Source organism: Panicum virgatum, chromosome 9K, assembly GCF_016808335.1.
Source record: "Panicum virgatum strain AP13 chromosome 9K, P.virgatum_v5, whole genome shotgun sequence".
Taxonomy (NCBI): Eukaryota; Viridiplantae; Streptophyta; class Magnoliopsida; order Poales; family Poaceae; genus Panicum; species Panicum virgatum.
The window spans coordinates 6,251,499-6,273,859 of NC_053144.1; the positions used below are offsets into that span (position 1 = coordinate 6,251,499).

Sequence of the window (22,361 nt, forward strand, 5' to 3'; positions counted from 1 at the left end):
TTCATTGAATTCATCATGAAATAAACTTCATGAAAAGTTATCTATGTTAATATTTTTCTATAAACTTCAAAGTTAGAAAAGCTTGAGGGACAAAACTAAAACATACATTATGTAGGGGAGGAAGTATTATCATTCGGTAGGTTCTTGTGCATTAGCGTTTTTCCCATACAGAGACCACGTCTTGTCTGCCCCCCCTAGAGGCCTAGATGACACTGCTGCAACCTCAACAATCTGTTGACAGCCAAAATTAGCACCTGCAGAGGTCGACCGGTCTGACCGGTCAGGCTGACCGGTCAGACCGGTCTGATTCTGTAATCCGAGTAGATTTAGATTTAGAGATAGATTTCCTTTTGTAAATCGAATCATGAAGGGGTACATCTTCCCTGGCCTATATATATATATATGAAGGCTAAGGCCGATTGAGGTTATTCCAATCGAATCAATCAAAATATTGCTTACTTTTTGTCTTTCAAACCCTAACCTTTTCCAAACCCTAATTGCTTTCTTCTCTCGTCTCGACGGCGTTTGAAGACGTTCTGAGTGGCCTGCCGATCTCAGAGCAACCCTAGCGTGACGAGCTCCGACGGGGTCCTTCCCGAGCTCGCCGTTCTAGGCTTTCGTGAAGCCCTGCCTGCACCGGTCAGACAGGTCGGCGGCACCGGTCAAACCGGCCTGCTCAGGGTTTTGCTGGTGTTGATCGTCTTGACGATCGTCACGCGATCTAGCGCATTCGAGTGTGTTTGGCGCAATACTGTGTCAACACAGCCACTAAGAGGAATCCATTGCTTCAGCTTCAACATCTCCAGATTTATCACATGGAGAGGAGACACGGTACCGGAAGGCGCTGTAGCAAGATCAAGAGGCGCTACCAGCAAGCTAATCGACCACAATGATTCATCTTGTGTCAGCCGCGGCTCTTCTCCTGCAATGGGGGCGCCGTTTCCGCCATAGCGTCGTGGTCGCAGCGCGTGTTGCGGGAGGTCCGAGGCCCAGGCAGCGGTGACCTGGGAGCCCGTCGGCCGCGCTCTGCAACAGCAATGATGGCTGCCCCGCCTCTAGAGCGTGCCCGTGACTGCAGTGAAGCGCCCCGGTTCATGTCACCCCCTCGCTTTCAGCGCTCGTGTCGTGTCTGCTCCCCCTTCCCTTCGTGCGCATCACTTGCCATCGCGTCGTGATCTGCTGTGCTTTCACTGAAACCCATCCTGGTCATTCCTCGACCACCACCGACCACCGCGCCATGGGTAATTTGCGCAGATTGTGAAGCAAACTCTGGATCTGATCTATGGCCACGCGCGCTGTCGCAGTAACAGCTGTGTCTGGATTTTGGAGCCGAGTAGTAATTCAGGCCGTGTTTAGTTCGGTGCCTTGTAAATTTTTGCGACGGAATCTTACTAATTTGAAGTACTAAATGGAGTCTATTTATAAAATTTTTTACACAGATGGGTTGTAAATCGCGAGACGAATCTAATGATACTAATTAATCCATGCTTAATTAATAATTAGCGGATGGCTGCTGTAGCATCACTGTTGCAAATCATGAATTAGGTAGACTCATTAGATTCGTCTCGCGATTTACAGCCCATCCATGCAAAAAATTTTGTAAATAGACTTCATTTAGTACTTCAAATTAGCAAGATTCTTTCGCAAAATTTTGTGTTTACGGGGTGGGAGGCCTCATTTTTTGGAACCTTCGAAGCACCACGGAGACCCGGGGGACAGATCTTGTCTCAACGTGGATGCCAATGGACTTGGATTCATCATGGAGGAACCGACGAACAAAGTTACAAACCCTATCATTTGGTTAATGAGACATGCTGCTCCAAATTCACGATCTGCTTTTTCGAAGCCGAACAATGTAACAATCATGGTATATCATTCGCAGTTGGAACATCACAAGAGAGCAACCGACATCCATACACAGTGGAGCCACCAGTTGGATCGGCAACAAGAAGCCATGATACTCCAAAGTCAACATCTGTTTCTTTCGAAGGCGAACAAGCTAGTGTACTGCTAGAAGTTATATTGCATTGCCCTGGTGGTCATTAGTCATCTGATGAACAAAACGAGCCCAATCTAGCTAGTTAGCATCTGACCTAATCCTCAGCTAAAACCAACAAAATGAGATACATCTATATACATTGCATTCCATCTGTTCTGCACTTCTGCTCTTTCTAGCATACATCAACTCAGCACTCAGAACTAGAGGACCATATATAGACCGCTGGAACTAGACTAGATAGCATCTTCAGAGTCAGATTGCTTAGTGGGCACCATCCAAGCCACCACCAGAATTTTGCAATTGCACCTACATTCTTCCGTTAGTGGGGTTATAGTGACATTGCTAAGAATGCATGGACCTCTTGTCAGTTGTCTGTACTCTCTGCCCTTGTAGGCTACAGTATTTGACCTGTTTCAGCAAAATAGTTGAGATACGCACATTAGAAATGATATATAATATGCATTGGGCTCTGACCCAATGCAGGTGGATCTCAGTACTTACATGCATTGTTGCAAGTGTGGACAGCAATTCTCTGGACTGCTCCATTAGAGTGCGCTCATGGATAGCAACTTTGGAAAGGTCAGAGACCAAAATACTTGTTCCAGCCAGCTGCTTTCACCAGTCAAACAAAACATAAATACAGCATCACAGAAAAAAAATGTTTTACCAAATGTAAGAATTGCTGTGCTTTTGTGCATGCCTAAAAATAGTACATATTTTTGGTATGGTTATTGCAAAGTTGATTATTAAGATGATTGGAACCGTGAAATGAGTTCTGTTGTAGGATCTTCAATTCAACCCAACTTGGAAATACATATGGATGCACTTTTCCTACACAAGTACAAAGACCCTCAAGAAGAGAAATTCTTATGCTTGAGAAACTTGGGAGGTTTTTAAAGACGTCTGATCTAGGAAACGGCTGGCTGGGATCAGATTAAAGTCTCAATCAATTTAACTATCCATCATGAATCAGACAAGTTGCCAAGTTGGAAAGCCTTATTATACAGGGTGCTAATTCTTCTCTATACGCCAGGGCCCCGAGCCATAAACTAAAAATAATGTAGTGGTGGACAAGCAAATAGTGACAGCAAATGGAACAGGAAAGTAATTTAATGTACACAGTACCTTATCCAATAAAGTACATATTGAACTTCCTATTGTTTGCATGATATCAACAGCAGAGCCAACGGCATTTTTCACATCTTGGATATCAGCCTGCAAATACAAAGTAGCAAAGAAGAACTTGAGCTTTAATACACAGAACAGAAGGGAACATGTGCAAACAATTTTGTATAATGGTAATGCTATTTACAACCTTTGCTCCATCAGTAACAGGGAGGCACAAAATGCTGGCAGTAAGAGCATCCACAATTCCAGATAAAGAATCTGCATAGTCCCTCTCTAGTATAGACCATTCCTCAAGATATGCCATCTGTATCATGCAATTTTCATTAGAATTTTAGACAAGGCAAAGGTGAAATGTGAATTACTACCAGGCTAAGATATGACTGGCCAAAATCTGTTTACTAATATCTTACAGTTATATCTAAGGGCGCCACTACAGAGTCTGCATGCTGGTGAGCTGGTCTTAGTCACTTTTTAACTTTACAGTTGTTCGTAGGAAGGGGCCATGTGTAATCTATTGAGTAGAGGAAATAAACATCAAAACGGCCAGCCTGCGATTACATGATCCTACAATTACATGAATGAGAAGGTTCGGTAGAGCGATTGTGTAGATATTTGAAATATGTATTCAGATGGGCAATGGCCTTGTGCCTATAACTAACTGGTCATGATTTTTTCGGAGAATTTTTTTCCTTTTGGCAAAATGTTCTCTTACTAACAATGTCTGGCAGGCTGGTCAGTGGAAGCAAGACATGGAGGGTAATTCAAGATAATCAGATGAACTATCAGAAAGCAAAGCTTTTAGAGTTTAACGAAAAAAATGGTCGTGTTGAGACAATAATAAGGCAGTGAACTGCCTAGCAATCTTGCGTGAAAACTAAATAACTGGTTATTACCTGTCCCTTTAGAACTGTCATGAGTTTCCAATTGTTTCGGTATAACTGTAGCTGGAACCTCTTAAGAGCAACAGATTTACGCATCCCTAGGGTAGTAATCCATGCATCGGATAAGTATTTCTGGTGAAAAGGTCAAAGAAGAAGGGTTATTGAGAAGTATTAAGATAGAAAAGCAGCATTAGCTATATAAAACAATCTACTTAAATTGATAATTTTGACTAGAAATATTTTTCATTAAAATAACTGCTTAGTACTTTCAATAAATAAAAATCACAGACAGGCTTCCATTTGGTTATGAACGGGTGCAGAATACAAACACCCATTCTAAAACATAAAGAACATGAGATATATTCAGCATTCCATCTGATACACCTTGAACAGATCCTATCGATATCAGTTTTGTTTACAGCTCCAACATAAAGGCATGTCGTTGTCAAAGCTGTCCTGGTTCTCTTTTGTTTTTCCAACTGTTATAATTTTTTTCTGTGTGTGCTTGTGTGACAACAACTCTTCGCTTTCAATCTGATATGCTTAGATTGCCTGGTTTGCCTTTATTGAAGAAGCTACTCCCAAGGGATTAAAAAAACTTCAATGAATATAAGATTAGGATAACATAAACTATGGCAGAAAAGACAAGGTAGTTACAACCAAAATGTGCACACTGCACAAATTTGATTTTGAAAATAATAAGCGAATCAAAAGGTACCCATTAAATTTAATCAGTTACATGTTGCACAAATCATTGATGAATGTTAAATTGAATAAATCAAGCAAGTTATAAAATCCAAATCTACAGCCATGAGCCCATGACCACATACTACTGAATTCTAAGACTGTACAACAGTTTATGTTAATTATACAGGCGAAACAAATTCACAAATTTTAATTCAATAGTAAGTGTTTTGTAAATGAACATACATACTCACCTCTGCAGTAAGTTTCTGTGCAGCAAGTGCAGCATCAGCCTGTGCGTTCACACACCGCCACTGCAAATGTCGATTGGACAAAATTCTCAATAGGTGCTCACAGTCAACTTTGCTACCCCCATGCCACCTCCTCCTTACTTCACCATCCAAACCATAACCAGATGAACTTCTTCCCTGATGATCCCATGATGAAGTGCCTGACCCCACAGAGTTTCTCGCCCGTGATGGGCTTGACATCCTCCTCGATGGATTACCTGTAAGCTTACTTGGTGAAGATTGCCTGATTGGTCTGTTCAGAGGGGATGAAACAAAGCCATTTAACAGTGATTTCTTGACAGGCGCTGTCCTGGGAGATGCAGCCAACCCAGAGGTATACGGCAGGTATGGCGTGCCTGGATCTGCAAATCGTTGCGACCTGCTGGCGGCAGCATCCTGCAAGAACCGTGCTGGCACACCCATCCCCTTAGGCGACGGGCGTGCTCTATGGGAAATGCCAATGCTTGCATCCTGAGACCCTGAATTGCTCCCAGACGACACACTCTCTGTGTCAGACGACATCAGGTAGTCCCCACCATCGAACGAGGAACGCCGAACCCCCTCCTCAAACACCATGGACTGCCGCAACGACCGGACAGCAGCAAGGACAGCCGCGTCCCTCTTGCGCAAAGAGCAATCCAAGCTTTTGGTAAGCGGATTTCCCTCAAACCCCTGCGAGAACCTCGCCGACATTGGCCATCTGTGGTGGCTATGCCCCGCCTCAAACCCCTTCCCCCTCTCCGGCACTGTCCCCATAGCAGGCCGCCTCCTCTCCGGCGTGATGGCCCCCGCCGCCGAAGCCACGCCCGCATTGGGCCCCCCGGCCTCCCCGACGGCAGCATTGGCCGCGGGTCCCGGGCGCGGGCGGTCGACGGAGACCGAGCGCCTCGGCAGCGGCGACGCGAAGCGGCGGGAGGGCGTGGAGGCCGAGGTCGAGGTGGAGTTGGAGCTCGAGGAGGTGGTGGTGGTGGTGGTGGAGGTCGAGGTCGAGGTGGAGGTGGATGTGGACCTAGAGGAGGGCGCGAGGAGGTAGCGGGACGAGACGGCCTTGGCCTTGGGCTTGGGCCGCGCGTCGCCGGCGTTGGCGTTGGACTTGGCCGGGGAGAGCGCGGAGGACGCGCGGCGGCGGTGCGGGGACGGCGACGGGTTGAGCCGGGGCGCGGCCGCTGCTGCCCCGGCGGCCACCATGGCGCTCAGATCTCGCGGAATCTCCCGGTGGTTTTTGGGCCTCTGGGGTTTGAGGGAGGGAGGGGTTTCGTTTCGTTTCAAGATGGGGGGGAGGGGGTGCGGAGCCGACGCCGCACCGCACGGCAGCGGAAGGGGAGTGGGAGCCAAGTGAAACATGGGCGAAGGGGATGATGACCCGTTCCGTTCCGTCGCAAGGGCAAAAGGGGAAAAGCGGGCGGAATAAAGGGGGGCGTCTATATGTCGCTTTAAGGCTAACTCCAACCATGGCATGCATTTTTGGGCACCCAAAACCTGAAATGGGTATCCTGGCCTGCCGATGGACAAGGCCCATCTAGTACCGTCTCCAACAGAGAACCTAAAAAGGGTGCCGACAGTTCCTTCGCGGGAAGAAGAGGAAAAGTTCCCTTTTCGCCTCCATTCTCCCGCCTTCATCTCGGCTCCCGCGTTGTGCAGACTCCATGGGTTTCAGCTGTCCTTCTTGCGGGGAACTGCGACCTACGAGTTGAGCAAACCGGTAAGCATGATTGGGCCTTGCTGTGCTTTGATTGAACCTAGTATTTGATTCGATTTGATCGATTGAAGATCTGTAGGCATGGCGGCATGGTATACGAAGCTTTCAATGTGTGGGTCGGCCGCGGCTTCATCGCGGAAGCAGCAGGAGCTCATCGCTGCAGCAGCAGTTGTTCAGACGTTGGGGAAGAAGAGGAAATGGGGAGGCTCTGTTCCTGGGCATGAAACAAAGGATCGTGACCGCATCGGTGGAGACATACGACTGAACAACGACTATTTTGGTCTGAGGCCACTCTACAACGAGGAAATATTCCGTAGAAGGTAATTGTGTCCAAAGTAAAAATGGTTTTTCTGAATAGTGCCTGATGTTAATCGTAAATTGTAGTTGCTAATTTCTGGAAATGTTCTATAGGTTCCGTATGCGCAAGAGTCTATTTCTGAGGATTGTGGATGATATGGTGTTGGCAAATGATAAATTCAAACAGAAAAGGGATGCAACAGGTAAGCTAGGATTCTCCCCAAAACAGAAGTGCACGGTTGCTTTAAAAATGCCGGGTTATGGTTCAATAGCTGATGCTAACGATGATGGAATTCGTATGGGTGAGTCTACAATATTTGAGTGCTTGACAGAGTTTGTTAAGACAGTCATAGCAGTGTATGGACCAGAATATCTTAGACCTCCAAATGAAACTGAATTGAAACATATCCTAGCAACCAATGAGGCTCGGGGTTTTCCCGGAATGATAGGAAGTATCGATTGCATGCATTGGGAGTGGGAGAGGTGCCCAACTGCTTTGGCTGGCATGTATAAGGGCCACAAGGGGAAGCCAACCATAATTCTCGAAGCGGTTGCCACGAAAGACCTCAGGATATGGCATGCATACTTTGGGCTACCGGGGTCTCACAATGACATAACTGTTGTGAAACGTTCACCTATTTTCGACGATGTAGCAAATGGGAGGGCACCTCCAGTTGATTTCAGTGTCAATGGAAATACCTATAACCTTGGATATTATTTGGCGGATGGGATCTATCCTGAGTGGGCTACCTTTGTGAAAAGCATTAGCGTTCCAATTAGCAACAAGCAGAAGGTGTTTGCAAGTCAGCAGGAAGCATGCCGTAAAGATGTAGAACGAGCATTTGGGGTTCTCCAAGCTAAGTGGAAGATATTGCATGCGCCAGCTAGGTTATGGAGCAGGAGGACCCTCAATTCTATAATGATTGCATGTGTCATACTTCACAACATGGTAATAGAGGATGAGCGTGATCTGGTTCTTCCTATGGTTCATACATCAGAATGGCCAGGAGCTGCAAACCCCCCAATAGCATCAGTGAGGTCCAATGCAAGCATTGAGGAGTTTATGGATGCTCTTTCAGAGATTCAAGACAAAGAAGCAGCTAGAAACCTCAAAGCAGACCTTGTTGAGCACATGTGGGGACTATATGGTTCCATGTCAGGTCCATTTGCACCTAAATCGAATTCAAGCTGAAGTGAAGCGCCGCTCGTTGCCTCTGCGTCGAGGTCTCCAGGAGGAGGTTGTTGGTCCGCTGCGCCCGCACAGTGTTGGGTTCGATGCGGAAGGTGAGGCAAAAGTAGGTGACCGTGTGCAGGGGCTCCAAAATAGGTACCATATATGGGTACGCCGTTGGAGGCCGATAGATACCGCTACAGTGCCATTCCAGAACCTAAAATGGAGATGGCTCACTCCGTTGGAGTTAGCCTAAGCGACTTCCGGCGACAGCATCGCAGAAGCATAGGCGGGCAGCGGGCAGGCGCGCGGCGCGCGCGCGTCAGCATGGCGCGAGCGGCAACAGAAGCTGGGGCCCAGCCCATTAAGCTAGTTGGATGTTAAGCCTGTCATTTGCTTCAGAAGTGGTATTTATTGGGAAATGTTCTGATAAAAATTGTTTGGAAATGTTCTGTACTTCTGAGTTGTTTTCACGGTTCAAAATTCTTTTGTTTTGTCATGGGGATGCGCTTCAAATTGATCGCTTCATTGCACTATATCCAATGAAGCGAAATTGTTTAAGGGTATTTTGTAAATGTTCTGGAAATTTTATTTTCCTAATGTTTCGATAACAGTTCAAATTGTTTAAGGGTATTTTGTAAACAATTTTAATTGTTTAATACTTTACAGATATATTTGTTTTCATAATGCCGCGGTTTTTTAAAAAGTGTTCCGGAACATTTCAAAAGCGTTTAGGAACAATTTCAAAAATGCTCCGGAACATTTCAAAAATTGTTCCGCAGTATTTTCAAAAGAGTTCCGGAACATTTCTATATTGTTCCAGAACATTAAGACAGTTCTCAAAAGTGTTTCTTTTTCAAAAGTGTTCCGGAAACATTTCAAAAGTATTCCGAAACATTTTAAAAAGTGTTCTGGAACATTCCAAATTGTTCCGGAACATTTTCAAAAGTGTGCTCCGGAACATTGTCACAAGTGTTTCGGAATATTGTTCCGGAACATTAAGACGGTTTTCAAAAAGTGTTCCAGAATATTTTCAAAAGTGTTCCGAAACAATTTATAAAGTTCCGGAACATTTATTTAGTGTTCCGGAACATTTTCAAAAGTGTTCCTGAGCATTTTCAAAAGTGTTCTGAAATATTTCAAAAGTATTTCGCAATATTTTCAATAGTGTTCGGGAACATTTCTATAGTGTTCCGAAACATTGTCACAAGTGTTTTGGAACATTGTTCGGAAACATTAAGACGATTTTCAAAAATGTTCTGAAATATTTTCAAAAGTGTTCCCGAACATTTTTCAAAAGTGTTCCGGAACAATTCAAAAAAGTGCTTAGGAACATTATTCCGGAACATTAAGACGGTTCTCAAAAGTGTTCAGAAATATTTCAAAAAGTGTTCCGCAGTATTTTCAAAAGAGATCCGAAAGAACATTGAGACCGGAACTCTTTTGGGAAACATTTTCCAAAAAGTATTCTGGAACATTTTTATAGTGTTTTGGAATATTGTTCCGAAACATTAAGATGATTTTCAAAAATATTATGGAATATTTTCAAAAGTGTTCCCGAATGTTTTTCAAAAGTGTTCCGGAACAATTCAAAAAAGTGCTAAGGAACATTGTTCCGGAACATTAAGATGGTTTTCAAATAGTGTTTCGGAATATTTTCAAAAGTGTTCCGAAACAATTCAAAACGTTCCAGAACATTTCTATAGTGTTCCGGAACATTTTCAAAAGTGTTCCTAAACATTTTCAAAAGTGTTTCAAAAAATTTTAAAAGTGTTTCGCAATATTTTCAAAAGTATTCTTGAACATTTCTATAGTGTTCCGGAACATTGTCACAAGTGTTTTGGAACATTGTTTCGAAATATTAAGACAATTTTCAAAAAAATTCTGGAACATTTTCAAAAGTGTTCCCAAATATTTTTCAAAAGTGTTCCGGAACAATTCAAAAAAGTGCTCAGGAACATTGTTCCGAAACATTAAGATGGTTCTCAAAAGTGTTTCGGGACATTTCAAACTGTGTTCCGGAACAATTCAAAAAGTGTTCTGCATTATTTTCAAAAGAGTTTTGGAATATTTCTATAATGTTTCATTGTCACAAGTGTTTTGGAACATTGTTCCGGAACGTCAATATGATTTTCAAAAAGTCTGTCAGAATATTTTCAAAAGTAATCCGAAACAATTCATAAAGTTCCGGAACATTTCTATAGTGTTCCGGAAAGTTTTCAAAAGTGTTCCTGAACTTTTTTCAAAAGTGTTACTGTATAAATGGTTGGCTTAGCTTGCGTGTGCCTGCAGAAGATGATGAATGGTTGCAGAATCAGCCGGTCTGGCCCTGGTTGGCGCTGGCTGGAGCTGGTTATCTCCAGCCCAGCCATTTCAGATCAGCCGAATAGGCTGTCAGTGTTTGCATGAAAAGTATCCAATAAATAGTGTTAAACACTTTATAATGTTTTGAATGATTAAAAAATATTTTTAGGTTTGTTTAGAAATATTTCAGATTGTTTCAAAATATTTCAAATATGGTTGTAAAATATTGCATATATGTTTGGAGAAACATTTCAGAATTGTACTGGAACATTAGAACATTTGGAAAAAGTTCTGAAACATTGAGGACTTTCTTTTGGAACATTTCAGAGTGTTCCGGAACATGCTGATTTGTTTGGGAACATGAAAAGTTTCCAATAAATAGTGTTAAACACTTCATAATGTTTTGAATGATTAAAAAATATTTTAGGTTTGTTTGGATAATATTTCAAATTGTTTCGAAACATTTCATATATGTTTGTAAAACATTTCAGAATTGTACAGAAACATTAGAACATTTGAAAAAGTTCCGAGTAAATGTTATAAACACTTTAAAATGTTCCAGAATTCTAAATGTTGTTTAACACTTCAAGACGCTAAACAGATTGTACAATAGAATAGGGGGAAAGCCTCCGGCGACGTAGCGGCGCGCAAAAAGCACGCGCGATGAATAAACGCCCCGTACCTAATGCACGAAGGCAAAAGCTAAGACTATGTTTGTTTCCATCAGTTTTTTAGCCCCTATCACATCAAAAGAAATCTTACTGTTTAGGAGTACCAAATAAAATTTGTTTATAAATTTTTTTGACAGATGAGTGCTAATTTGTGATACGAATCTAATGAGCCTAATTAATCTATGATTTGCTACAGTAATGCTACAGTAATAATTCATTAATTATAAATTAAATACCTCATTAGATTCTTCTCGCAGTTTAGCCCAGAATTCTAAAGTTAGTTTTACAATCAAACTTCATTTAATACTAATAAATATCAAGATTCTTTTTTATGTGACATGGTCTAAAGTTTAGTCCCTGAAACCAAACAACTCCTAAATCAAATTAAAGAAGTAAAATTAGGATTAGAAGAAAGAAACGAGAATCTTACGTGTCATTGGTCCATCCTAATCTATTAACAAAATTAAAATAATGGTAAAATGAGGCCTGCAAATTCCATATCACCTCCTGGGTAGAAAATCGAGAACTGAGTAGCTGACGAATTGATACGAGAACATGTGTTGAATTAATATGGACCGACCTAATAGAAAGTGAAATAGTATTGGATGAGCCGGATAAAAAGAAAGAAAAAATCGATGCCACGTCCAGCGTACGGAACAGCCGAACAACACAGCGGAACTCCGTAGCGACTTCTGCGTTTCTCGGCTTCTGCGACGCGATGGCTGGCAGCCACGCGCGATAAATAGAATTGCCCGAATAAAGGGCCGGTGTCCTCTGCTGGCGGCCCTGGTGGCCCGGTGGGGCGGCGGAACTAGCTGCTGCTGCTTGCTCAGGGAGTCAGGGCGGCTGGGCCTGGCCGCCGGCGTCGTCAACCCGGAGGATTTCTCGCGTCCCTGTTACGCTTTCCTCGCCGTGGGCTCACCACGGCATGTGCTCCGGCTTGAAGAGACGCCCCCGCGCAGCGAAGACGCTCATGTGGCCGGCTCGAGCTGCCCCGCGGCGATTGGTTACGCGACGACGGCGTGGAGACGGCGTCGCTAGGAGGGCGAGCTGACACGGACACCATCATGTCCCCCGACGCGCCGGCGCGAGGGGAGTCGGGCTCCGAGGCTCTAAACAAAGCGCGGGGAGGGGAACTGTGCTCGGGCTACTAATTTATCCGCTGCGTGATTGGCCATTTGGAGCTTTGTGCCTTTACCTCCACGCCCTCCCCTAGGAAAAAATAATTCAAGATTTAAGATTTGGATAGATACTATATCTTGCCTAAGCAACCTAGGAAAATTGAAGTTTTTAGATACTATCTTGCCTCGGTAGTCAACAATGCAAATGGACAAATCTTTACCTACGAATCTTGGCCAATTTCCCGGCCCGTGAGCGTGGCCACGTTTCCCGCTTTTCCCGGCCGTCCGATCGGACGGGCGAACGGTCTGGATCTTCCGTTTCCCGGTCATTTTGCAAAAAAATCCTCGGACTTTACATAAATCAACCCGCAGTCCAACCTCTTCTCTCAGAAAATTTTGCAAAAAAACCCTCAACTTTTTCCGAAATCAACCCGTAGTCCAACGTCCTCTCTCAATTCTTTTTTAAAAAAAACCTCGAATTTTTCAGAAATACAACCCGCCATCCAAACCTTCTTGGGCTGGCTTGCCACTCGCTCCGTGGGCCTCAGTGGGCCGAATTCGGCCCAAAACTGGTTTGCCTTATCTATTATTCTTTTTCAATTACGAATAAATTTGCTCAAACTTTGAAATTGCGCAGCAAATCACAGAAAATCATAAAATAGAAAATCAAATTGTTTCGGAATTCTCAAGAATATATCTATGCGTTGGATCCATAATAGAGTATGTTTTACTATAATTTTTTTAATTGTACACTTTTGCCTATATTTCTATTGGGCAAATATGATAGCTTAATACTAACTCCGCTTTCCCACCTTAACACATATTTACCACCATTCTTCAACCACAACAAACATAACCAATAAACATAATGCATATATCTCAAAGCAAAAAAAATGGTACTTATATAATAAAAGCAAGACAATTTATCCCTCAAAATATATAGAGAACAAAAAAAATAAAGTTGACATATATAATCACCGGTAAATGATAATTTCCAGTTAAAATAAATAAATACCACTAATATACTACATAATTCAGATAACATTAATCGTGTTCATATACCTAATTACAAAGGGGAAAAAACACTTTTATGGTACACAAAGCAATAGCTCAAACAATAATTACGAGTATGCAAAATTTATCTTTGGCTGAAATAACCATCAACTTCAGTAATACAACGGGCATGTCCATTGCGCCACGCCTACGACAAATATGATCCATTCGATTCTGATCAAACGGCTGGACAAAAACTAGCGCATAGGTTAGTTTCCCGAAGCTTCTTGAACTCACGCAGTGCTACTCCAGCAAGATAGCTAGAGATCCTTACCCTTCTGCATCTCTAGGAACTTAACCCTGTGATCAGGCCAAAATAGAATACAAGACCAGCCACGTCGCCGGCCGGCTGGAACACGAGATCTTCCGTTGGTCAAGGATTAAATCTCTAGACTTTTCCAGATCCCATCCCAAATCGATCCATCATGCAATTCTATAAATCTCACAAACTCTTTGCCTTCTGCAAGATCGCAACTTTATCACAGCTTCCCATCGTCTTGAACTTACATAGAAATTCCTTCCCCGTTAGAAAGCTCGATCTAATCTGGAACAAAAGTGAAATAGTATTATGATGCTTAATGTTTTCCCACCTTATAACACTGGCTCACCTCACCGGAGGGCGCGGCAAAGCCGCGCCAGGTTTCTAGTACTACTTAAAACTAGGGTATATGCTCCGGGCAAAATTCATGCGTGCAAGAAAAAAAAAATCCTCTTAAGAAGTAATTAGTAGCAACTCCGTGATATACTTAGGAGTACGTTCTACTTTCAGTAACATTGTGATGCAGACGCGAGTAGTAGATCCATATATGAACCAACTGTCACGTGTGGTATCTACAAATGGGACATAAATCTTGTCAGGTTACTGTTAACTGCTAAGAGAGGCGACAGCACAACGTGTGCGTCAACAGGCAACAGTGGATTTACTGGCGAATAATGAAACAGAGGGTGCGTAGCAGCGGCCGGACGCAGGTGTCGAGCATGCGTGCATGCATGCATACAAGATGCCGGCACAGTTCCTCCGCGTAATAACCTGACAAGAACAGTCGAGTGCGCCTAGCTAGTGCAGCAACTCTAATCTTTTTAGGCCTTATTTAGTTGGTAAAAAGTTGTTGATTTTGGTACTTAGTACATTTTACTGTTACTTAATAAATAATATTTAATTATAGACTAATTAGGTTTAAAAGATTCATCTCGTGCTAATCATAGACTGTGTAATTAGTTATTTTTTAACTATAATTAATATTTCATGCATGTGTCTAAACATTCGATGTGTCGTGTATTGTAGAAAAATTTTTAGGAACTAAATAGGGCCTTAAAACCGTATCGAGGCAAACTTTGATAGTTATTAATGCCCTCTGGCGTGCAGCTAATTTATTGGTGATATGTCTTGGGTGTGTTTAGTTCGTGTAAAGTTTGCGAAAAAGTTGCTGTAGCACATTTCAATTTTATTTGGCAATTATTGTCCAACTATGGAGTAATTAGTCTCAAAAAATTCGTTTGTTGTGTTCAAGAATGACACACGGAGTCAACTTGGTCGCCAGATCCTGTCTCGTCCGTTTCTTGTGCATAGTTGCGAGGCTCTCGCCGTCTCGCAGCTTGTTCTTTTATTATTTCTGCCACCTACTATTTCTATAGCTTGGGAGTAAGTATATTGATATAAATAGAACATTAATTATAGCGTCCATTTAGAACACCATAATTACGAGGGTTTGTGTACTGGGGATAATAAACCAGTATTCTTGCTAATGTCACGGAGCAATTGCACAAAATTAAATCGAATTCGGTTTTAACTTAACCACCCAATCTGACATTTGATGCATATATTGAATATAGAGCAAAGTCTATTCAAGATAGGATAAAATATGGCATGTGTTTTGCGCTGTTTAATTTAGTTGCATTACTTTCAGATTTTCTCCATATATCCCAGTACGAAAAAGATATTTAAGGTTTATTTTTTGATGCATGCATGATTCTTACCCTTTATTTAATCTGTCTCTATGTAGTATATACTCACCACCCGCACACTTCAATTCAGGTGTACATTGCAAATTTATTTTGGCAACTTTGGTCCACGTGACTAATATAATCAATTTCAACTCCAGAGTTCCATCTTTCGGCCGCATATAATATATATAGCTCCGAAAACACAACCCAAAATGCTTTGCTTTAAATTCGTGTGGCATTCACTTGGCATATGTTATGCACGTTCAGCATCGAGCATTGATAGTTGGTACTCCCTCTGTTCTAAATTTTAAGTTATTCCATGCTCAAAAAAAATTTAAGTTATTCCAATTTTTTTGAAGAGCCAAAGCATCATTTAAAATTTGACCAAATTTATACATAGGAGTAAATTACTAACACTTACGACACCAAATAAGTATTGTCAGATTCTTTATTAAACATACTTTCGTAGTATATCTATTCGGTGCAATTTTTATAATTTATTCTATAATTTTGATCAATCATAAAATTAGTTTGACTCTCTAAGAAAATTGGAATAACTTACCATTCGAACAGGAGGGAGTATCACTCATCACCCGTAATCTGACGTATGAAAAAACAATTAAATAATCCCATTTTTCCGTGGGTTTGCCTATTCGTGTCACATTGGCGCAATGGCGTCCGCTTCATGGAACAGCAGAAGTCGACTGACAAGTCACGAGATACCGCGCGCACGCGCGTGCAACTGTGCATTGACAGGCTAAGCAACCGTACACGAACACGAGACCGTTAGACGTCTCTGTTAACGGAGCAAGTAATTCTCCATTAATGACATTATTGTTTATTGATCAGTCACGTAAAGCCCAAAGCGATCGAGCTAGCTGCGACGTGCGTGGGGCCGCCGCTACCTGAGCTGCGATCCATATGTGGTGGGACTGCCACGCTCCGCTGTCACGTAGGACCCGGTACCCCCCCCCCCCCCCCCCCCCCCCCCGGCCGGGAATCTGCACGGCACAGCGCGCGGCTGGGTCGGCCGCCGTACGTTACGCCGGGGCCCCTGGATGATGGCTGTATCCCGGCCGGCACGCGCCACCGAAAAGCCCCGAACCCAGGCGCCGCCGCGCATGCCGGCGGTGCCGGTGCGCTACGATCTGGTCGTCCACGTGGCCGCGCCCGTTGGTCCGCTGGCCGTTGGCCGGTTGTTCCCGGCGGCAGCACAGGAGCTTACGAAGCTGGAAGTTTCATGTCGGCACACGTACCTACACCGCTACACGCACTCTCACGTAACCCAACATCTAATATAGCGAGTAATAATAATTGCCTAAACCTAGGATTCACTGACCCTACTGAAAATGACACGCATTATGATCCAATTAGTGGCTGATCAATCGATCGATCTCCTCCCAGAAATTCAAATGATGCGCGCACCGTGAAGCAAGCTAGAGCGTCTTTCTTCTTCGCTAGGCGTTGCTTGAGAAGGAAGCTCCTCCGCCCCGGCCGGTCCATCCCTTTTCCTTGCGAGACTTTGTGCATCAGCATCACTGTTCACGTGCCTGCCATCATTGATTAATCTGGCCCTTTTGGCCCGTCCAGTGTGAAGCCGAAGCAATGCATCATCCGGTGAGCAACGATAGGCTGTAACGACGGCTCTCGAGATGCCATTGCCATCACGATTAGGCTGGCTGGCTCTCTCTGCGAAATAATGCAAGTGCCTTTTTTCACAGTGGCAAGCAAAAAAGAGCTGGCTCCACGGGTGTCATATATATTCTACATACTGACACTCTGAGTCTGACAGGACATCACCGACTCGCTGTTGTGCCGTACGGCTAAGTTTAGGAGGAGGAAACTGTTTGGAACCGTATCCTACACAAGGGTAGGGCTGGATATGCAGCTAGCTCGTTAGAGCTCGCCTCATTAATGAGGTGGCTCGACTCGGCTCGTTATACAAACGAGCCAACAGACCAGCTCGGCTCGGCTCGCTAAAAAGCTTGAGCCAGCTTGTTTGGCTCGCGAGCCAAACCACAAAAGCGAAACAGAGTCAAAACTGTGACTTGCTCTGACTGCCTGGTGGACCGTGGATGGTGGTGGTGTGGTCTACTGTATAAGGGGTTAGGGTTACACAATTGGGTTGGCCCGAGCTGCCAAGAGATGTGTGACTATATGGGGCGATCCAATTTTAATTGTTGGCTTGAGATTTAACTTGGCTTGTTATGGCTCGCGAGCAGATCGCGAGCCAGCTCGAGCTGGCTCGCTATAAACCGAGCTGGCTCGTTATTAAACCAGCCGAGCTTGAGCCAAGTCATTAACGAGCGAGTCGAGCGAGCTAGCGAGTTACAAGTTTTTCGTCCAGCCGACAGGGGCGCTGTTCTGGTTTTGAGACTCTGATGTCTGAGTACTGAATGTCTGGTGTGTATTTCAGCAATCGGACAACACCCGGATTTTTGGGCTCAATTCATGGGCACAAACGGAGTCGGACAACAAATACTCAGCTGGGCCCGTAAAAGTTTACTCAGCTGGTCCTAGTTCGGCCCAATTTATTTAAGATCAGACCAAATTGTCCATTGGGCTTTTCGTACAGAAACTAAGGCTGTTAGTAATATCGGTGTTGTCATGCTGGCTTCCGGTTACTCGCACAAACACGTACTAAATGAACTGCTTACGTCACGCCCGTAAAGAAGAAAAAAAAACTACTGCGTCACATCAGGAATCTTTCCAACAACGTACCGACACACTACAAGAACTCTTATCCATATCACCAAATTTCGAATTGGCTGATTCTTCAAAAAGTAGCTTACGTCCTTTTGCAGTCCCCATTATCCTCCTCTCGTTATTAAGAACACTATGGACCTGTTTGGGGGCACAAGAAGAAGGCTAGAGCACACATAAAATCTTGCTCCAACTTCCGAGGTCTTACGATGTGTCGTACATTCTGAATAAATCCCAGACATTAAATGTTATCTTAGGAAAATCATCTGATTTGACATCATAGGTGAAGATGGAGTCATGAACAGTGTGATTGCACCGGAAGAGGCTCGAACACCGCAAGCGCAAGGTTTCGCCTGGCGTCAGCTATCAGTCAGTTGTCACGCCACAAATCCGCACGTGCCCGTTGACCGCTGCCGTTTCCATCTCGGCGTAAGAGCAACTCTACTGGAACTGCTAAATTTGGGTGAGCAAAAGTCTATTTAAAAGTCCACTTCTAAATTTTACTCACCCAAATATGGACTTCCACTCCAACAGACCGAGTAAATTGGGCTTCCATTTTTTCAACAGACGGTTGGGCCCCACCTGTCATTCCCTCAGCACCCCACCAACCTCTCCCACTCGCCCGTGCCCTTCCCCGCGCCACCCGTGCCTCCGCGCCGCCGCCGAAAGGCATCATCTTGATCTCCCTGCTCCCGATGATGTCCACGTCGCAGCCCTCGCTGCCGTCCAAGAACCGCCCCGCCCGGAACTCCAGCGGCACCGTCCATGCCGCCCCGTCGCGGCCGAACTCGGCGACCAGGAAGTTGACCTCCGCGCCCCTGGGCACTCGGTAGCCGCCGATGCCGGCGTCGCTCCGCACGCCGTGCGGGAGGAGGAAGTGGCCCGGCGGGTGCAACCGCAGGCCCTCCAGCACGACGGCCTTGAGGTAAGGCATCTCCTGGAGGTCGCCTTCGTTGATCTCTGCCTTGGATCTGACCTCCTCGTACACCTTGGCCTACGCGTCCAAGTGGTTGACCAGCTCGGCCATGATCCACTCCAGCAGGGTCACCGTCGAGTCCGTCCCGCTGCTGAGGAACTCGGAGCAGAGGCTGACCACCTCGGCCTCGCCTCCACGGCCCTCGACCCGTCACCGCCGCGCGTGGCGAGGAGGTCGCGCACGAGCGCGTCCCGTGCCCGCCGCCTCTCCGGCGCCCGCGCCACGCCCTGGACAAAGGTGCAGGGGTCCCCTGACGGCGTCCACGTCACGAGCACCCCCGGTCGGGTCCGCGGTGATGACGGCCTTGATGTCTAGCAGCGCCCGGCGCTCGGAGTCCGTGGCGGCGCCGGCCCAATGCGGAAGCACCAGCAGCAGCGCGGCCAAGAGAAGCGCCGCGGCGGCGGTGGAGGTTGTCCGGGAGGAGCGCGTCACCGCGACAGGCCACGGCGGGGCGGCGGCGCCCCATCCCCTCCCTCGCCGGCGCGCGCGCCCTCCCTGCCCTTCCTCGCCGGCGTCCCCATCCCCACCCTCCCCGGCGCGCGAAGCTGGGCCGCGGCGGGGCGGGCGGAGCAAAGCCGCAGCCACGGCCACCGGCGGCGGGGCTGCGGATCCATGGCCGGGGCGGCCGGATCCGCACCGGCGGCGGCATGCCATGGCGGCGAGGCGGACGGCCGCCGCGAGCTCGGCCTCGCCGGTGCCGCAGCAGGCGGACAGGGCGTCGCTGCTCCTCCCGCGCGCGCCGGGACGCACGCCGCTGCCATTCCTCCGCGCGCTGCCTCCGCGACCTCCACGCGCGCTCGCCGCTGCCCCGCGGCCACCGCGGGATGTGCGCCGCCGCCGCTCCGCGACCTCCACGCGACGCACGCCACCACTGTTCCGCGGCTTCCGCGCGCGCTCGCCGCTGCCCCACGGCCACCGCGCGACGCGCGCCGCCGCTGCTCCGCGACCTCCGCGCGACGCCCGCCGCCGCCATTCCGTGGCCTTCGCGCGTTGCCTCCGCTCCGCGGCCACCGCGTGACGCACGCCGCCGAAAGGGATTGGGATTGAGGAATCAAGGAAAAAAAAGAGAAAACGGTGGTGCCCAAATTTGGCAGCCCAAATAGAGGGCCATTTAATTGGGGTGGGGGGAATTTGGAAGTCTTATCAAAATAAAAGTCCATTTATTTATTCTACTGCTGGAGATTTATTTTTGATGTCCACCGACTAAATTTTCATATAAAAACCCATTTACTCACTCTCTACTGGAGTTGCTCGGAACAGCCACCAGCCAGACGCCACCCAGCTCGCCCCCTCCCTCCTGCACCGCGACCCATACACCCGCGCCCGCTGACACTCCTCCCCGCCAACCTCCCCCGCGTCGCCCCCGACTCGTCGTACACCCGGTCCTCCCCTCCGCCGAGTTCGTTCCCCCTCCCCTCCCCTCTCCCCTCCCGACCGCGCAGCTACGACGAAACCCTAGCGGCCAATTCCCCCGCCGGATCGAGGATTCCAAGTAAGTTCCGTCTCCCCCTTGCTCTCCATTCCCCCAATTCGTTCCCCACCCTGCTGGTTCGGTTAGATCTGAGCACCCCGGGGCTTGCATCGCTAGGGTTCCGATCGGGGCGAGCTGCGCGGGGCCCGCATTCCGGGAGCGGGGGATGGCGACCTGCCGCAAGATGGCGCGCGTCGACGTCGCCGATCTCAAGCAGCGCCTGGTGAAGCGCCTGGGCCGGCAGCAGGCCGGCAAGTACTTCGCGCACCTCTCCAGGCTGCTGAATCTGAAGCTCACCAAGGTGGAGTTCGACAGGCTGTGCTACGCCACCATCGGCAAGGAGAACATCGCGCTGCACAACGCGCTCATCCGGGGGATCATCAGCAATGCGCTGTCGGGGGTGCCGCCGCCGAGCCGGCAGGCCGTCACGGGGCAGTCGGGGACGACCACCGCCCCGAGCGGGCAGTGCGTCGGCGTCGCGCTGCCGGTGGTGGGGAATGTGGGGGCTGTCGTGGATTCGGGTGACGGTGAGCTGGCGAGGGAGCGGGGGGCGCCGGTAGGGAAGGTGGTGTCCGTGGAGGATGGGGAGGAGGTGGAGCAGGTCAGGTCTGCTCCATGCGTTCAGAGTCGGGGCCCGATAACGGCTCCGTTGGGGATCTCAGTAGCAGGGAGCAGTGGTCTGAGGATCTGGAGGAGGATGGATGATCCAAAGGCGTCGTGCTATGATTCTGGCTATTTGCTGGATACGGCTACTTTGTGTGAGGGTTTGCAGAGGAGGTTGCACAGTGATGGCATGGGAGTGACGGTGCAGGGTGCTGATGCTTTGAATCGTGGATTAGACGAGTTCTTGCGAAGGTTGATTAAACCATGCATGGATTTGTCGAGGGTGAGAGCCAGCAGTAGAAGAATTGGTAAGGTCAATGAGAAGTTTGCTGGTAGAATGAATGGCTTGCAACAACAAAATCTGGGTCAGTGTACAACCTTGCAAGATGTTGCAGTTGCTGTTCAAGCTGATCCACGCTCGCTTGGTCCAAACTGGCCCACACAAATCGAGAAGATACAGACAATGTCATTTGGAGGAGAATGAGCCAGATTGCCCTGTTATAGTCGGTGAACTTATCAAAAGGAGATGCAGTTTCCTGGCAGTGAAGTAAATGAAGCGGCAGACCAACAATAGGACTACAAAATCTGAGTATTGCAGTACTCACAAGCAAGAAAGGCCAAGGCCTAACAAGTGATCAAAGGGAGCTGTTTTATTGACAGTTTAGCATAAATTCTTTCATGGGAATATATAGCCATCAGTACTAAATCGAAGAATCAATAGGATTGGCTTGTCTCATGGTCAAGCTCAGCAACTCGTTGACATATATACCCTCAGTTCTTGGCATGAAAACTATGTTCTGATAGTACTTTTAGAGATTTGTTGTGATGTTGTAATAGAGCATTTTCTCCGACTTAGTTGGAATCATTTTTCGCAGTGATCATAAGAGATGCCTTCAATGGCTCATTGCTCTTGTACATTGTATTCAGATTAAGGCAATGGCTGCTTGCAATTAGGATACAAGTTATCTCCCTGTTGAATATATAAGCATGTTTGCTAAACAACTTCAAAATAATGTCTTAAACATGCATTTAATTGAATTACAGTTCATGTAATTTGTTCACCTGAATACAGTATACATCTTGGTATCCATGAACTGCTCGATAGTTACTCAATGTTTATTTGGTAACATTTTTTATGTTGGTTCTGACTTTTTATTCTTCTATTGTCAGCATGTGGTTCTATTCAAAGACTGCACCTGTTCTTTCAGCAATGTATGTCGGCGTTGACTAATTTTAGTTGGATCATATATGCTTTGTTCTTATGACAATTTGCTTGTCCAGACCATGTTTTGTTTTCGTTATCTTAGAGAAGTGGCATAGTGATTGACTGTAACATGATGATTTCCTTTGATGTAAAACAAGTAAT

At 46.4% G+C, this 22,361-nt stretch overlaps 3 protein-coding genes across 4 annotated transcripts; 2 read left to right on the forward strand and 1 right to left on the reverse strand.

Annotated features, from left to right (window-relative positions):
* Positions 1 to 1,943: 1,943 nt before the first annotated feature.
* On the reverse strand, positions 1,944 to 6,359 carry LOC120649668 (QWRF motif-containing protein 2-like). Of its 2 annotated transcripts, XM_039926525.1 has the most exons (6): positions 4,947 to 6,303; positions 4,021 to 4,140; positions 3,315 to 3,431; positions 3,125 to 3,214; positions 2,501 to 2,608; positions 1,944 to 2,407 (listed from the first exon to the last, which is right to left on the reverse strand). In XM_039926525.1, the coding sequence occupies exons 1-6, from the start codon at positions 6,168 to 6,170 to the stop codon at positions 2,342 to 2,344; spliced, it is 1,725 nt and encodes a 574-aa protein (XP_039782459.1). In that variant the 5' UTR covers positions 6,171 to 6,303; the 3' UTR covers positions 1,944 to 2,341. The 2 variants fall into 2 exon arrangements, with proteins under 2 accessions (XP_039782459.1, XP_039782461.1); XM_039926527.1 differs by lacking the exons at positions 1,944 to 2,407; positions 2,501 to 2,608; positions 3,125 to 3,214; positions 3,315 to 3,431; positions 4,021 to 4,140 and adding an exon at positions 4,152 to 4,583 and having other exon boundaries at positions 4,947 to 6,359.
* A 66-nt stretch (positions 6,360 to 6,425) lies between these two features.
* Positions 6,426 to 8,170, forward strand: LOC120649669 (protein ALP1-like). Its single transcript, XM_039926528.1, has 3 exons — positions 6,426 to 6,684; positions 6,761 to 7,001; positions 7,093 to 8,170. The coding sequence occupies exons 2-3, from the start codon at positions 6,763 to 6,765 to the stop codon at positions 8,168 to 8,170; spliced, it is 1,317 nt and encodes a 438-aa protein (XP_039782462.1). The 5' UTR covers positions 6,426 to 6,684; positions 6,761 to 6,762.
* Positions 8,171 to 20,176: 12,006 nt separating this feature from the next.
* Positions 20,177 to 22,064, forward strand: LOC120649670. Its single transcript, XM_039926529.1, has 2 exons — positions 20,177 to 20,413; positions 20,510 to 22,064. Exon 2 carries the CDS (start codon positions 20,559 to 20,561, stop codon positions 21,477 to 21,479), a length of 921 nt encoding a protein of 306 aa, XP_039782463.1. The 5' UTR covers positions 20,177 to 20,413; positions 20,510 to 20,558; the 3' UTR covers positions 21,480 to 22,064.
* The last annotated feature ends 297 nt before the right edge of the window (positions 22,065 to 22,361 follow it).